Source organism: Ceratosolen solmsi, unplaced genomic scaffold (genome assembly GCF_000503995.2).
Source record: "Ceratosolen solmsi marchali unplaced genomic scaffold, CerSol_1.0 scaffold11, whole genome shotgun sequence".
In the NCBI taxonomy this organism is placed as follows: domain Eukaryota; kingdom Metazoa; phylum Arthropoda; class Insecta; order Hymenoptera; family Agaonidae; genus Ceratosolen; species Ceratosolen solmsi.
In genome coordinates this window covers 4,646,314-4,664,820 of record NW_011948416.1, presented here as the reverse complement: position 1 = coordinate 4,664,820, position 18,507 = coordinate 4,646,314, and the positions used below count along the sequence as shown (strand labels likewise).

The 18,507-nt window shown below is 36.4% G+C and overlaps 2 protein-coding genes across 2 annotated transcripts in view; both read left to right on the top strand.

Moving 5' to 3' along the window:
- The window catches only part of Trpm (transient receptor potential cation channel, subfamily M), a 58,265-nt gene extending 51,138 nt beyond the window's left edge, over window positions 1–7,127 (top strand). Inside the window, exons 20-26 of the mRNA XM_011495732.1 lie at window positions 1,242–1,576; window positions 1,966–2,221; window positions 3,048–3,405; window positions 3,466–3,632; window positions 4,521–4,807; window positions 4,988–5,236; window positions 6,287–7,127. Of these exons, the coding sequence (XP_011494034.1) occupies window positions 1,242–1,576; window positions 1,966–2,221; window positions 3,048–3,405; window positions 3,466–3,632; window positions 4,521–4,807; window positions 4,988–5,236; window positions 6,287–6,575 (1,941 nt within the window). The 3' untranslated portion in view covers window positions 6,576–7,127. The remainder of the gene's footprint in view (window positions 1–1,241; window positions 1,577–1,965; window positions 2,222–3,047; window positions 3,406–3,465; window positions 3,633–4,520; window positions 4,808–4,987; window positions 5,237–6,286) is intronic.
- An 8,361-nt stretch (window positions 7,128–15,488) lies between these two features.
- LOC105359211 (putative glucose-6-phosphate 1-epimerase) overlaps window positions 15,489–18,507 on the top strand; it is a 37,945-nt gene continuing 34,926 nt past the window's right edge. Inside the window, exons 1-2 of the mRNA XM_011495731.1 lie at window positions 15,489–15,614; window positions 16,420–16,471. Coding sequence (XP_011494033.1) covers window positions 15,545–15,614; window positions 16,420–16,471 — 122 coding nt within the window. The 5' untranslated portion in view covers window positions 15,489–15,544. The remainder of the gene's footprint in view (window positions 15,615–16,419; window positions 16,472–18,507) is intronic.

Sequence of the window (18,507 nt, the reverse complement as noted above, 5' to 3'; positions counted from 1 at the left end):
GTATTGAATTACAAATTATCCTGAAATTATAATAAGAGATTGGGAATGTATGGCATTTATGAATATCGATAAATATTTTGATTGCCAGTTATAGTTTTATGACCTTAGAACGATGATGGAAAATATCATTATAGGTATAAAATTATGTTTATTAATGCTTCGATCGCGTAGTAATTTCGGATTATCTAATCCGAAAGATTTAAGATAAACGTGCACTCGAATGAACATTATAGAGTAAATTGTACATGAATTGTACATGGACAAGCCATTAGAGAGTCTAGAATAATATAGATAAAGAAATTTCTAATTCCTAATGAAGATGAAACGTTTACATAAGCATGACTAATAATTCTATTGTGATTAAATAAAAATTTATTTTTAGAACGGAACGTCAAAACTTTCATTGATAGTTATATCGTTCAATTAAAAATCTCAGCCAATCAATGGTTCGAGAGGGCACGGACCACTGAATACTTTATAAAAATGAAACTTATTTTAATTTTACATTAATAGGAGGTGGGTTTACGGTTCGAAGATCGCGTATATAACATAAAGAAAGTTTAAAGGAATTTTTAATGAAATTCTTAAAGCGGTTAAAACATAAAAAATATATTGTAGAACAACTTTGCTTGGAAGTATTATTTTTAAAGTGAAATATCGAAAGCTAATGAGAAGAGTCGCGATGGAATTAGCATGCTACTTTCTCCGTTAGAATTAAACTATTTTTAATTAAGAAAGTCACTTTAAAATGTACATTTATGAAAAATTACGTTATTCCCAATGCTACTCTCTTCCGACTTTATCAGATATGTTATTATCTAAGTATCATTTTAAATAGAATAATAATAAATGGAGAAAAAATAAGAGTTGGAAGAATGCCCGAATCGTATAATGAAAGTATTTGGCGATAGCTGGTACATTTATGCGTTTATTTGTAATTGGCAGTGAAACAGATTTCAAATTTCATTAAAAATAATTGGTGCATTCAAAGCACGGCGGAAGTTCATTGTTGAGATAAAATTAAAACAGAATTAAAAAATTTCGCTCTCTCTCTCTCTCTCTCTCTCTCTCTCTCTTATTCATAAGATCTCCATTGTAAGCAAGTCGTTTTTACGAGCTCATAAAATATGCGATTGAACGATTAAAACGAATTAAATGAAAAAAAAAGAAAAAAAAAAAAGAAGAAAAGCTATCCACGTAGTATGGTGGACATGATCCGTGTACCGTGAATTCCTCGACAGGTATTCATGGAGCCGTACTTTATGTTATACGGCGAGGTGTACGCCGATCAAATCGACCCGGATTGCGACAAGAATCCGGGGATGGAGCCTTGCTTACCCGGTCGCTGGATAACGCCAGCGGCGATGGCCGTATACCTCTTGGTGGCCAACATCCTTCTCATCAATCTCTTGATCGCCGTCTTCAATAACATCTTCATCGAGGTGAACGCAGTGGCCCACCAAGTCTGGATGTTCCAGCGCTTCACCGTCGTCATGGAGTACGAGCAGAAGCCCGTTTTACCGCCGCCACTCATCGTCGTCTCCCATCTCTATCTGTTAATTCGATATTTATTAAGGTGGGTAGCATTATTTTTATTTATTTATTATTTTTATCTTTTTATTTTTATCGCTTTATTGTTGTTGTTGTTGTTGTTGTTGTTGTTGTTGCTGCTGCTGTTGTTGAGATTTTTAAAGAACGAAGTTTCAATAGAGCATATTGATTGTTGAGAAAAGTTTGTCGCTAACATTACGCTGAAAGTTGTCCGGGCAAATCCAATGGATTTAAACTCGCTTTTAAAGTTGTGCGATGTTCGTCGTTAAACCGTTGAAAGCATTATTTCATTACGAGTGGAAATTCGAACCATTTTCTCAAGCTTATCTCGTGTGTCCTCTGAATATGTTCCAAGTGCGCTTACAAGACCGAATTTGGAATCTATTCGTCATAATGCTCATCTCGTTGTTAAAGGTACATTACTCAAGGGCGCATGCAATCTGGCGAGACCTGCGATAACGGCCTGAAGCTCTTCCTCGAGGCGGACGACAAGGAGCGTTTATACGATTTTGAGGAGGACTGCGTCGAGGGATACTTCCGCGAGCAAGAATTGAAGCTGCAAATGTCGACGGAGGAAAGGGTCAAGGTCACAACCGAGCGCGTGGAGAACATGCATCAAAAGATCGAGGATATCGATAAGAAGGAGAGCAATCAATCCTCGTCCCTTCAAGTAATCATGCACTCCACTCGATTGAAGCGGCGAATTTTAAAGCGCCAATGTCGATGATTAACGCCAAGAATTTCCGAACATCGGAATGAAATGATAATAACGGCTTCTTACTTTCAAATAACAATTCAAATTAGTCATATAGGAAAATCCGTCCGCATAAGTAATCCTTTATTACTTTTCTATGATATTGTTTCCTATTTACAAGAACTGTCGTTTCCTTTCACATTCTCCATTGTAATGTACATAATAATGAGAATTTTTTTTTTATTCACTCATTCGTTTGTAAATATTCGCGGAATAATGCATTTACAAGGATTATGTTTTAAATTTGAATATTACTGTATTTAGAGAAGGTTTTGAAATACGGACGATTCGGATCGACTACGTCAAATGTACATGAATCACGTGCTCCGGGGCGTTTACAAATATGGAAATTATCTACCAACGACATTTCAATAATGTAATACAAATTATCATTCAGCGTGTTTCATATGAGCATAACAAGGCTATTTTACGATTATATTTAACGTCTTAGCCAATAACGTCGGGTCGTCGAGTCATTACCAAATTAAGAAAATATGTCATAAAGTTTTATAATATACTTTACAGCCTCTAGATAATAATATAGCTGTCGCCTCGCACGACAATGGATAATATTACAAATTATCTTTGTATTTAAAAGTTTAAAATTCCGATAAGTCGCTATTTTGCAAAGATGAGGCTATGGAGTCTCAAAGTATTGGGGGGGGGGGATAGGAAGGTGACGCGAGTAGCTTTACATCGATAATGCGAGGACGACTCACGAGGGCCTATAAAATCATTACAGACGGTGGAGTTTCGCATCCGGAAGCTGGAGGAACTTCACGAGCAGACGCTGGCCCACATGGGAGTGATACATCGGTTCATGGCGACGTACATGCCGAGCGGTCAAGCAAACGAGCACGGAATAGAAGGTCACTTACACCACCTGGAGGTGGAGGTTGGACGGCCGCGGCGCGTCTCCGAGCGCTCGGAGACCGCATTATCCGAAACGGACTCGCACTCCCAGCTGCCGTGCATTCCCTTACGCCGCAAGAAGCTCATAAGGGCGATGACCGACGCGGCTTATCTCAACATGGCGGCGGAAGGCAACCCCGGGCAGCATCACCAGCATCACCAGCATCACCAGCATCACCAGCACCAGCATCATCAGCATCACCATCATCATCAGCAGCAGCAGCAGCAGCAGCATCATCATCATCAACTCGAGCACGAGGAGATGATCGCTCTTAAGCACAACGCGGTCATTATCACCGAGTCACGGGAGAACCTCAGCAGAAACGACTCGTCGGTAAGCGGGGAGATCGCGACGCTCCAGGACGAATCCAAGGAGAGCACCAGCCATGATGACTGCGACGTCCCCAGAGCCGAGGTGAGTCTTCTAAAAGTTTCAACTTTCGCCTTCATTCGATTAATACGACCTCGTCGTTCGCATGGGAGTTAATTGTACTGGTGAATGAGAATGTCACTAGACACGTGATTATGCATACCACTTTTTATGAATTTTATTAAAACGACTCGTTGAATTTGAAAAAAGAGAAAAAATTCAACTTTTCATTGAAATTTATCTTATGCAATGGATTTCATAAGTTGATAATGAAATAATCTTTGAATTATTCGCGATCCGAAAGCCGATAGTACGGCACTAACATAGCGAATGTACTTAGTCAGTAATTGATAAACGAATAAAATTAATCTTTCGATAATCTGAAAAATTGATCTTCGTTGATGTGAAAACATTGTCATTCTTTGTTCATTATCATGACAAAATCACATTAAATACGCGATGAGAAAGTAGTTAATACCAATGCACCAATGCGCTTCTTTAATCGTATCGCCCGCTTACAAGGAATACTATTAAGATAAGAAATAATAAATCTGTCAAAATATTTATTAAACCAAAATGCTCACTCAAACGTTAAAGAGTTCAAAGAAATAATGTTGATGTAATTTTTCAAACACATAGTTCAGTTTATTATTATTATTTGATTATGAATTTTACAATATATGTATATGTATATACATACAGATTTACTCACAACCAACCATTCGATTAATTTAAATGGCGAGTCCTTTAAGTGATGAAACTTTGGTAATCGCGATATTATTCGCAATTGAAATTGAATTATATAAAATGCATTCGAGTTAAAAAAAAAAAAAAGGAATGGAAACTTTGTCCCGTCGATACGACATGACAGGGAAGGGAGTTGCGATCTACAAAAAGAAAGTTTCTAAGCTGATAATCCGTTTTATCTCCCAGCTGAAGGATCTGAAGGCGGACAAATCGGAGGAGCGGGACACTTCGGGGGAGGTGACGACGGCGACATCGGACTCCCGGCAGGATTCCGGAGAGAGGTCAAGTCGCCAGAATAGCCGGACCCGCTCGGAATCCCTGGCCGAGGAGATGTCGACGCCGACGCCGACACCGACGGCGACACCGACGGCGACACCGACGGCCGTACCATCGGTGAGCTTCCAACGGGGTGTGACCTGGGCCGAGCCGCGGGTCGCAGTGATCCAACCGTCGGGTATGGTCTCCCAGGCTTCGTTATCAGCAGCATCGGGCTCGCCCACGGCGACAACGTCGATGACGGCGACGATGACGACGACGACGACGACGACGACGACAACGACGACGACAACGACGACGACGACGACGACGACAACGACGACAACGATAACGACGACGACGACGGCGGCGGCGAGCTCGGCACCCACGACTGCGAGTGGCTCCCGCTCCCTACTCCTAGCGATGCGCGCCGAGTACACAAGCATAACCGACGAGCTAGAGAGCTACTGCGGTCTCCTGAGTCCCCCCAGGACGCCCCCGGTCTCACCGCCACCATGCCGCGTACGAAGCGTCTCCGAGCGTAGCGGCCACAACGCCATGGAGATCGCCTGGCAGATCGAGAACGAGCACCTCAGGGACGCCGAGAAGTGCGATTACCAGCAAATGGAGGACCTTATTCAAAGGAGGTGGGAAAGAAGTCTCTCTTTTCTTAATCACTGCCTCAACGGCCCGACTCGCTTAGCTATTCGATTCTTTCTTTATACTTTTCCCAGCATCTCCTTGGTAAGCAACATAAGTGGCCAAGACTCGGTGTTGGCCTAAAATATATCCTTACAGATATCTTTTTTATTGTATTACTAGGCTTTTCTTTTTTATCGCGTTATTTGGTTGATAAATTTATACTTGCGTTACATTTTCCTGTCAATCAACTGCATTGAAATATCATTTTTTTCTTTCTACCTACGATCCTTGTGCATGAGAAATTCAACGAACAATGGATCTTCGCCAACAATGTCAAAGTTAATTTTAAAATCATTTGTCAATTATCTGTAATTATAATAATCCCTATGCTATTGACTTTTGTTCGAATTATCCAGCATAACTACCAGTCCTCGTTTCTTGGGGGAGGGGGGGGGGGTAGAAATAAAACCAAAAAAAATCAAAGAAAAGTAAAGAACAAAACCTCGAGTTGATTTCATGCGTTTGTTCGCTTATTGTAGAACTTTTAATTATGTTCCAAGAGCTTTTTTATTGTATAAGCGGTATCGTAGAAAAGAATAACAAGCCATCGAGCTTCCGGTGCTAAAAAATATTCCTTTTAAAAGCCTCTAAAAAAAAAAAATGCTCATCATTTATTATTGTTCTTTCATATTATCTTGGTTATTGTACGATATATAGCCATAAACATGCGTTCGCTGCTCAAAAGGTTAGTAATAAAGATTGATTAGCTTGAATTGACGTTCTTTTCGCTATAAGCTACTATAATATAATTTAAAAGAAGCGGAATATAAGTAGCAATGGTCAATGGGGTAAATCTTAATGTCCGTGGCAATGCTCGATCGACGTAATCAACGTCGACGGCTCGAATACCCGCGATAAACATAACGACACTAACACCCATTAATTACAATGGCACACACATTGAGTCGTTAACTCGTTTGATTATCACAGCGCAAGATCGCGAGCAAAGGATGATCGATATGCGCTGACTAAACGACAATGTCCTCCTTACGCAGGTACAATCTGAACGACGACGAGGGTAGCGGCCACGAGGACCCGGTCCCCAGCACCACCTCTTTCTTCATAAGCAACGAGATACACCCGCGGCTACGTCGTGCCTCCGCTATCGACGAGGATAGTACGAGCCGTAGACGCTGTCAGCGCCTTCCGCCCACCATAAACGTCACCCAGGAGATCGAGCAGACGCTCGCTAGGCCCGCGGCGACACGCGACAGCGCCGAGTCCGATCCCAACGACAAGTCCATGAGCGCGCTCGCGGCTCCCGCCTCGGAGACCATGTGCTAAGGACCCGCTAATACTGCTAAGGCAGCTCGATCGCTGATTCAACTGATCTAGAGGATGATGGGCGATCATTGCCGATTTGAAGAGCTTTTTCTTGGTTAATTGGCAATCCGCGTCGAAGCTACATTAGCAACTGAACGATAACGTTGGCCCTTTGCCGGATATTATTTAAGCTCGGAGCTACTAATTGTCGTGCACTTGATAATTAAGTAATTAATGGTTGACTCTAATCGCAACATTCCTACATCTAGGAGCGAATTAACGCTACGAGCCTCATTTCCGGATCTTTTCTATCAATTTTCGATTTCTTTTGATAAGTCAGCATGGAGTCGTTTGCTTGATTCTGCAACGATGAAGTTGAATTCTTAACTCGGAATTCAATTAGGGGCCGCCATTTATTATTCACTGGATTGAAATAGTCAATAGTACTCCCACGCAACTAACTCCCTAGCTCTAAACGAGTAAAATTTACTTTTAAAATCCAGATGACACGATTAATGATTAACGAGCGATATTGATACGAATATTGATAAATGTTGCTTGAATCGGCGAGTACTACTACTACTACTACTACTACTACTACTACTACTTAGCACGAGTTAGTTAATTTTTGTTAATTGTTAGAAATTGAATATTAAAGCAGAGTTTTTTTTTATAAATTACTTTTTTAATGATAATTTAGCTCCATTAGTATTTAGTTTAGAATGAATTTTTTTATATAATTATATCACCTACGTTCTTAACAGGTCTCGAAACGGCTGTGATCGATGAACTGTGTTTTAGCTGCTTGTTTCCATTTCGTCATTCCCAGTTTTGATGTTAGACGAAGGATTTGCATTTTATGAAGGGGGAATTCAAAAGAGATGAAAGCAATATGTGTAAAAAAAAAAAAAAAAAAAAATGCTTTAAAATAACGTAAATAACTTCGATGAATAGGAATTATTTCAGTCTATTGGATTAAGGGAGCGAAGTGACTATTGCCATCAATGCAACCTGCTCAGGTTACAAGGAAAATAAATTCTTTAAATATAAGCGCCGCATAATCTTAATTTTTTATGTAATTAAATTACACAGGAAAGGTCTTAAAGAGTCTAAATACAAATGCATTGTTGATTTTTCTTTTTCTTTTTTTCTTCTTTTTTTCTTTTCTTTTTCTTCAATGATTATTTCTACGAACGCGATAATACTTTTATTCTCTATTGAATATATAAGGGATTTTATTTCACTGGGATTGACTTTTATGTACATACGAGATAATAAGAGGAAGAAAAAAAGAAGCGTATTATCGGGCTAGTGTAGGTAGGGCTGGATTGTCGTAGAGAATCCGAACAATTGTGTAATAAATGTAAAATATCTTATATCGATAGAAAATTATGTAACTGTAATGTGAGGTGACGACATTTTACTCAGCCACTTGCGCTCTATTGCACTAAATTGTTACTATGTGCGATAAGCAATCATTGGTGCGTCTTACTATTAAAATTTGTCACAATAAGCAATAAAATAATTAAATTGCGCAATATTCACCACTCTCCTGCGGAGTGAGACACAAGGTTTAAAAAATATCTAAGCGCCAGATTTCGTGAATAAAAATTTGATTACACATTATGAATAAATCAATATTTATGATTTTTATTCAATATAATAAAAACGATAAAAATGACGACTCAATTTTGTCAATCTATTTCACTCAAGAATTTCAAAAAGAAAATATTTCCTATGTTAAACGAAGATAATTACTTGCTTGAAAAAATTATCCAATTATATTTATTTAAGTGCAACAAGTTATGTATAAATTTCGCATGTTTCTCATAAAAAAATACCAATCGATTCGATAAAATACAATAGTTATTTACAATTTTTGCATGCCTGTGTACGTGTATCTTTGTGTGTGTATGCGCGCGCATAATATATTACACAATCACAAAATTACTATTTGATTTATATCTAATTTATATATATATATATATATATATACGTACTTTGTTCGGGATCGTGCAACATTTTAATTAACAATTATTTTTTTTTTTTTTTTTTTTTTTTTTTTTTTTTAAAATGAAAAATCATCCACAGTTATTTTAATTTTTTAATAAATTCGAAAATCGAAGCAATTTAAATTATTAAAAGATTATTGTAATTAATGGATTTCTCTTTTGATTTTAAATATTTATCTATTAATAAAATAATCGTTGAAATCAGTATCAGTTCGATTTTTAATTGTAGATTATTACATTATTTATTATAAATTTGTATAATGTTTATCTAACTGACGAATAAGAAAATGGTATTGTTCAATTAAGTCGACATGATAATTCAATTTAATTTAAGATAAGAATAGGCAATTCAATAGTATAAATGCATGATTACTTCTTCATTTACGAGTGCATACTACTTGATGATTGAAAATCATTCTCATATACATATACCAAGATTTAATTTGATTGAAAGAAAATCAAATGCATCTTGTGAATTATGAGGAATCGTATTGTTAACGGCAGAAAAAGTTGAGAGCCTTGATAAAATAAATAATAAATATAAGGATTCTTCGTTAAATCAAAATGATATTTCCAGCCCTATTATTCATTATTAAATTACTAAATATTCAAAAATATAACTATTTCCTTTTTATTATATTTACTATATTACTTTTCCTTTACATTTTTCTTACAATTATTTTTATTTTACCATTTTCTCGAGATCTTTTGAGCGACGAATGCAGTATGTTACGTCCAATAATACGATCAAATGTAAACAACATCGAATTTAAATTACATTTACTTAAAAGCTGATAAAAACAAAAAAAGAATATTTTACGCGATCAAGGCAAAATGCTATTTTTATCTACATTGTACATTGTATATGTATTGATCGTAATGCTGAATGTTTTAATAATAGATGAGAGCCGAATATTTATAAACTATACATCTTACGTCTTTTTAAGTTCGCTTCAAAAATGAAAAAATAACGAATTACGTAAGATCTTTGGACTTTTATTGGTGGGAATGCTTTGAAAAAAAAAAAAAAAAAAAAAAAAAAATTCAACAAGGACCACACAGTCGTCAAAGTCATATCACGCGATGAATTAAATATTAAATTACATTACCCAAGCATAACAATGGCTCCGCTAAAATCTGTATTATACAAAATCTATGATGAATTTGCCGAGTATAAGAAAAGAAAAAATTTTATGTAATTATTATTATATTTGTACAAATATTTATGAAAAATTATCACACTATACAACTATACAATATACGTGATTGATGTCACTCTATTAGTAGTAATATCAACTGCTATACATTTGTGATAAAAACCTTATGTACGATTTCTACTCATTATATACAATTTACGTAATTACATATACTTATATATGTAGGTTTTGAAAGTAATTTTTAATATAATTTTTTTTATGTCGTAACTTATCATAAATGATATTTTATATTGCTATCGCGTATTGTGTCGTGAAATTTTTGTTATTTGTTAATTATATTTAAATGTAAACACACACACACACACACACACACATACACACACACATATATATATGAACTTGCATAACTAGACAATTTTATTTAACATCAATGACATTATAACAATATTTAAAAATATAATTTATACATAATTACATATAATTTTTTCTCAGGCAAATAATAAATAGCTGTAAATAAATATCCATTATTATAATATAGAAATAAAATGTTCTAGCAGGTCTGAACACTCTTCCTTCGAACTGTAATAATAAAATTTTATTAAGGTATATTGTATTACCGATTTAATTAAATTGGAGAATCTTTGTTGAAATTATAGCTATGAGGATAAAATGGAAAATTTAAATATATGTTACAAGAGAATATATAATAAACAAAAGTATCTAAGCTCCTGAAAATATTATAAAATTCATGCCATTACGTATAACGTAAAAATTAATTTTCATTATTTGCTCCTTAATATTTCTCTTTTTCTTTCTTTTTCCTGCACAAAAGGAACAATGCAAAGAAAATTTTAAAAGACAAAAAAATGATAATCATAATTACTATAAATAGCCGCTGACTGTTAAGAATATTAAATCTCTCGTTAAAATAAATTAAATACAATCTTCTTTCCTTTTGTCAATAATGAAGAAATTTCGATGGATATTCATGACTTGAAGACTAAACTAAAAAATCAACTAAAATAAAGACTCGATTGAATCGCCAATTTAATGATAGCGATTGCCGAGAATGGCCTAAAATAATTGTAATTTTAAATAATAATTGTAATAATAATAATAATGATAATGATAATGATAATGATAAAAGTGTCATGTTTATTAAACAAATGTATCGCACACAGCTCAAGGGAGGCCATTTTTAGCCGAACCAATATTGTTTTTCTATCTAATGAATTTCTGTCTTTTTAAAATATATCCGAATACTTTTATATCGCGTAATGTCTAGTCAACATAAAAATTATCCAAATAAAATTTCAAATCTAATTACACTTTATGATAAAATTAAGCAAGATTTCTTCAACTTATTTGTCCATTTAATCTTGCTACAAATGGAAAAATATGAGTCTCGGTTGTTACTTCCAACATCAGAACTTTTATAAACATTCTTATTCCTATATATCAAGTAATTGCTAAGAATTAATTTTAAAAGTGTATTCGAAATTCGTCGATATTTAGAATTCGTATATCGTATATAATTTATGCGCGTAACAACAATGCAACTCTGCATACAATTCGCTTATAATCCCAAAAGTGATGATTTGTCACATTCGACTTACCACTGACTACTTACGAAATCTTAATAATGCGAATTTAAAATAACTTTACTGAATAATTTGAAATCGTCGTTTTTCAAATAACGAAAACTTGATGTTCATGCTTATTTTTTTTTTTTTTTTATCTTCTTTTGAAATGCAATATTTACGCTTACCTCGTGCGTATTATTATATTCTCGTAAATTCCCAAATTAGAGAATTAAGCTAAACTAGACGTTCTAAGCAAAATGTGCAAATTTAATCAACGGCATTTTTCTTGATCCTTGGGCTTGTCGTTTATATTTATTCGAAGAGTTATTTTCTAAGAGATTTTATTTCATATAAATTGCATGTATGGAGTTAAATGTAAAAAAATTAAAAAAATGTTCAATTGACATATTTTATTTTCTAAGATACGTACATCTTCATTTGCTTATTATAATAATCAACGAAATCTATCTTCAATATCTCAACGTTATAATCAGCAGAATTAGCGATTAAACCCATTAAAATTATACATATATTAATGTCTTTTATGATTTCCTATTTTTGCAGGAATGTGAAAACAAAACCTAAAATAATAAATATATCTAATTTATTCCAATTCGAATAAATTTTGTATTTGATAATCCGTTAGTTCTTTTTACTGTTCGCGTAATGTGGCGAGAGTTTGATGCATTTGAGCTCAAAAATTAAAAATTTCATGTTACCATAATGCAAAGATATATTTATATTCTTAAGATTTCTAGTTACCTCTAATATAATCTCAATGTCGTGCGATTCTATTCCAATGATTATAAAGAAGATGTTTAATTTTGAAAATTCGACCGAATTGTATTTATGATAAACATCGAGTCGCAAATTATACATCAACATTATCATTATATAACGATGGCGTAAAAATGTTTTCAACGTTTTATTTGGTCTATGCAATGTTCAAAAAACAAAATTATGCAATTTAGTCAATCTCGGCTACTAATAATAATCATTTTGCTTCTTACATGCAAAAAAAGAAAAAATTAAATTTAAAATAAAATAAACATAGTTATTCTTATATGACACAAAGTTGCTAATCGATAGGAATGTGAAATTTCTATTTTCGCTAGACACGCAGCTTATAATTAATTTTTCATGCGCAATATTTTGACAATTGTATTATTTATGTGTGTTTGTTTTTCTCTTTTTTTTCTTCGAATAAATTTAGAAAAATTCTTATAAATATCCAGAGTTTTAATCATGATTTATAATGATTAATTTTACGATAATATTCTCATTCTTCGAAAGCTTTAAGCTGTTGTACAATTCCAGGCGACTTTCGCCGATGAACTTATATATGCTATTTTTCTTGTATAAATAAATTTAAATAAAAATTAAATGTAGAGAAAAGCAAAGTAAAGAATGTAATAAGAGAAAAAAGAAAAAATGATCTTTAAAGGACACGATCCAGTGAACTTTAATTGTGTTTAATAATATAAAATTATTATTAAATGCCTAATCTCAATGTTTATAGTTAAGCACCTAACCTTCCTTAGTGACGTTTATATATTTGTTTGTTTGCTCGATTGAAAATAAATATTTATTTGACCATATTATACGCGATAATTATGTTGATTTTTTAAAACGTGACGTAGGGCGAACGTATTTTTTACAATTTTATTATAATTGTGTAAGTACACGTTAAGAGCGGTGTGGTAATGTTTCATTTTAACGTTTTGTGCTCGAGTAGGAATATAAGCAATGATATTTTGAAAAAATTTCACAAAATCGCCATTCTAAAAATCTATAAAATCAATGTATAACTTGTCTTCCTCATGTATCATCAAATATATAATTTGACGCGAGACAAGTTATTTTCTTAAACAGAGACAATATAAGCTACAAACGTTGAATCATTGAATTCTATATTTCATTCGTGTATTAAGTAGCACAAACGAAAGGGAAAATACGTACAGCCCGAATAATAAAAGATTTGAAACACGAAAATCAAAGAAAAGCAATGTTAATAAACGTGAAAAAAGGCCTTTTGTCGATAATATTAATTTTATGAGATCACGAACGAGTCGCTCGTTATTTAATATTAAGTTTTCGAAATTATTGTAACTCGAATTATAATTATTATACACTTCGATTATCTATATTGTTATATTCTTCTTTATTTCATCGTCGTTTTGCCTACGTAAATTAATTAATTAATCTAAATTGCAATAAAATTCGTCTTAAGAATTATTTGCATAAAAATATACATACGATGCTACCTTATCTTTTAACATGTTAAGTCATAATAAAATTTGATTACTAGAGAATTATTAGAGAATGTGTTTCTTGATAAACACATGTATTCGATATTATTTTATAAATAATGTGTACATACAATTGAATAAAATTTATGTTTTTGGAGCAATTTGATTTGAAATTATTCACTTTGATCGAGACGATCGATATTTTACTTTAAACTATAATCATTTTCAATTAACATATTCATATCAATTATGCAGACATTCGAATTTTATATAAATTAAGATGGCTTTAACGTTATATGTATACTGCCCATACAGATTGCATCAGTCAATTGGTTTGGTTGTGTTGGCGCGTATTTTTACGAAATATAATATGATAATTAAAATCAGCAATTTCAGAATCCTAATTTCATATTTATTTTCATTATTTTCATTTCATATTAAGTAATAATTCATAGCGATTAATAAATTATTAATATCATTTGTGCTGCTAAGCAATTAGTACGGGATATCGTTGAGTAGACGATTGTTAAATATATATTATCGAACTCGAATAAGAATATTTAAAGTATTTGATATCGGACACGAACGTTCTAATTTGCGTAATATGACCGAATTTTGAAGAAACAAATTGTTCCAATCAGTAATCATTTCCAGGATAAATAACGTGTTGCATCGTTACGCTTTAAACAAATTATTTCAATTGATTTGCGATAATCAATTAGCCACATGTTTCACAGCATTCATCTAGCACTTTATTTCCTACGTTTATAACATTTATTCTTTTTTCCCGATTTAATGCTTTTTAATTGGCTTTTTCATTATAATGATAGGGGCGCGAGTCTCGACTAAATCAATGACAAACCAAACAATCCATCGAATTTCGTTAAAATGTCATTTATAATTGAACCATGAAAAGCGGAGGGAATAGTTTTGTCGACGGACAATTATATTACGATAACTGCACCTGTGACAATGCTTTGACGGCAAATGTCATTTGCAAATCCGAGAGATTGTACGTTTGGCAATGACGACTTTCGATTATTAACGATAATAAATGAACGGGAGAAATGGTTATCTTTCTCTGGACTTCATTTCCATAAAGCGCAATACTGTCTGTTCGAACGTATTTGAATTTGCAATCGCAAGTTACCTTACCGACATTCGCACAACGCATAAATCATGATTTAGCCATTGTTCGCTGTAACCTTCTATCCCCACTAAAGTAAATACTATCGATACAATATCTCTAATTCTCCCTCTCTATCTATCTATCTCTCAACAACGTTAATCTTAACAGATAAAAAAGTCCATCCGATATTGGCGCAATTATCGTAAATACAATTGTAAGAATAACTGCGTTACCTTCCGAGTATGCTCGATCAAACTTCCACTACCTATACTCCTGCAGACTCCAAACTAACTCGACCAAGACGTTTAGCTTAGATTGCCACCGACATGTACCAATCCGCGCGAATAATCTCCGATATTCGCTGGTGCATTCATTTTCAAAAACGTAATGACCGTTAATCAATGGAGGACGCTCGGTTCAATCGCGAAACTCTCTATCCTCAGCCGCTCGGCAAGAGCGGTCCTGCGCTGCCCTTTCGATCCGTGACCCAAGGTCGTTAAATGTGTGCCAAGGTGTTAACCGGTGGTCGACGCTTCGCTTAGCCCGGTCGGAAACCTAACCTCAAACGGCATGCGGGAACGCGCATGCGGTATCTTCTCGTGTCCGCGCGTGGATATTGGCGGCTCAGAGGGTGAGAGGGTGAAAGAGAAGGACGATGACGATGAGAAGGATGAGGAGGCTGAGGAGTGGAACGCACGGACTCGATGGAGCTCGGGGTGGGGGCCGACCCCAGCATCCCCAAGCGGACCTTCCGGGCAGCTCGGGCTACGGCAGCGGCGCCTCGTCTCCCTCTCGCGGGGGCCCGCGGCTCCGGCTAGTCCTAGTTCCGCGATTGCAGCGGCGGCATTCGCGCTTCAAACATGGCAGCGGCTACCAGCGTTGTCGTGCTCGACCGGGGCAACAACACCACCTGCACGATCAATCTTCACGGTGCGTCCCGTCATTTACCGCACCCTGACATCTCCACCAGCCCCTTAACCCCGTTTTCGTTGCGTCCGTCGTCACCAATTCGCCTCCCACGTAACCGGATCAACCTCATCGACAGACCTCAGTGATAGATAAGATAGTGCGCTCGCGATCGCGATCGCGCTTACGCCGGTTATTGACCGGGCGACCAATAACCGTCGTCCTCTCGCCGCAGATTCCAACGTCGAGTAGGCACGACGGGACACCAGGTCCTCGAGTGCGGCCAGGAGATCGAGAAACGGCACCTGGGGGTTGGGGTCCCGGGTCCCGATCGGCTACGTTACTCGGCGATTCTGCTTTCGATCGTCGTTTACATCGTTAGGAAGAGCCGCGCGCGGATTGACGTAAGCGAGATCCGAGAGGCGATCGCGACCGGATATTATCCGGATGGCAAGGATTTCCCGGCCGGGGGAGCAAGACCGTACCTCCGTACGAGGTAGCAATTTCACTGGCTGCGGCTAATGCGATCGTCTTTTGGCCGTCGCACCCTCGCTAGTTAAATGCTGATTTAATTTCAGCCTTCGCGCCGTGCCGCTTCGACGCAATTTGCAAGTCAAACTTGCCGCGAGCGCCGCCACCCCCGTACGCTCCTCCTCCACCTCCTTCACCGCCCGAGCGACTCACGCAGCTCAAGGGCCACGGGATGATAGTTTAATAATCATTATAATCATCGTCGTCGTCATTCTCATCGTCATCGTTATCGTCATCGTCATTATCATTATCGTCGACCATCGATTATCAAATGTTAATAAATCTTCTCTTTTTGCAGGTGCGACCGTCGTGTCTTGGCGGGTCAACAATCAGGAGCAGCTGTTTGTCAGGTGAGTGTCATTATTTTGCATTGTTCGGGCTGGAAAGTTGGAAGTGTAGTAGTGGCGATTGCCCAGAGGTAATCAATTCATAACAAATTCCGTCGTTCGACGTCGATATAAATATCGCAGTGCCGCGACACATGGGATTATTCGTCCGACTTTGAGGGCTTCCCCCCCCCATCCCCCCATACCCCCCATCCCCCCATCCCACATCCCATATCCCCCATCCCCACCCGTCGCTCGTTACCGTCGGACAATTTTATTACACGATTAATGTTCAAGGCACAATAATACGACGAGAGATCTAATTCTTCCTAATAGCACGTATTGACTTGTGGATTTACGCTCGAGTGAATTCTATTAAAGGATTATGTAATTATACGTCAAAGGTAATTCTTCGTATTGCGCAAGTGGACGTCAGTGAACGAGATTATCACTAAATTGATAAATACACTTACGATCTTGCAAATTTAATGTATTGTCATCTTCGCTATATATATATATATATATATATATATATATACGCGTGCGCGCACACATAGTATTAAAGCGATCGTAATTGATCTAATAAGGGTATCTATATCATTTGACTGGCAAATTATTTATCGATAATAGCTAAAGGCACGAGCGATTAAAAATAAGAATTTGAAATAGTTTTTGCGTTAAATTAATTACCAATAGAGGCCGTTTAATGATTAAACGTCGCGTTCACCCAGACGGACATTTCGAGTATTTATTGAGTCGACACGAGCACGGGCCCATTCAAGCAAATTAAGTAAAGTAATTACAGGAGCAAAAAAAAAAGAAAGAAAAAAAAAGAAGAAGAATAGAGAAAAAAAAGAGAGAAAGAGCAACTAAGCTATTTATCTACTTGAGCTTAATATCGAACTTTGACGCGGTTAAAAAGTGAAAATTAATCTCCCGACACAATAAAGATATAAGTAAAGAAAAAAATGAAAGAAAAAATGAAAGAAGGAAGAAAAAGTGAAAGAGAGCGACGCCGCTTGTTTCGTGACTATTACGCGGACGGCAAAAGTCTTTGCCTTATCTGCCCAGCATGCAAAACACGTGTTCTTCTTCGAGGAGTAAAGCTAATACTCTCCTTCCCTCTCGCTCTCCATGAGCTTGTCGCTTTGCTTTCTTTTTTTTCTTCTTTTTTTTCTTTTCTGGTTTTTTTGTTTGTTTGTTTTTTTTTTTGTTTTTGTTTCTCTATTTTTTGTCAGGTACCGTGCACGAGGCACAAGAGCACATTACATTAACGCGAATGTACTTTACGGTGGCAAAACCCAGGTGCTGCCGGTCTCAGCTGGTGCAAAGTATCCACATGTCAAAAAAGACATGTTGGATCGTTTCCCCGTTACAATTAGCTTTTGTAATGTGAAATGGGAGAGGTAGTGCGCGCACGTACACGATGTCGAATGGATCGTCGCGTTATAATAATTTTACCTGTTCCACTAATCGATGATGTAAATATTGGCGATACGCACCGGATGCTGCAAAAAACTCGAGATCTCATTGTTTTGGAGATGAAGTGCCGGGTAATCAGCCGGAAATATTCAGGAGAGGCGCCATACACGACCATAATTCACATTTAGACGCAATCATTGACAGTCAAGCATAAAGTAATAAAGCCTGCGCTCGTAATTGCAAATTTTAATCGTTGCCTCGCCTAACGCGCGCTCGCTTAACATACGCGCAATAAACATTGATTGTCGGTGTAAGAATTTTATTAAAATGCACCTGGTAACTAATTTATTATTGCATTAGCATCATTGAGAATTTTAAATGTTGTTTCGACGCGCCGCGACCTCGAACATTCCGTAAAATTCCGTTATGAATCTTATTAACGGGGCGTCGAGGCTGAGAATTTCGCAGATGCATCAGCGACGATAAGCGCTTGGGCGCGAATTTCGACATGGACGTCGACGATTCTTGCGAAAGCACATGGTGTGGCGAGGGGGAAGGGCGGAGGGATGGCTCGCTGGCGTCGTTTACGTTACTGGTAGCTGGCGGGAGGGGCGGACAATGAAGGAAAAAAGAGCGTC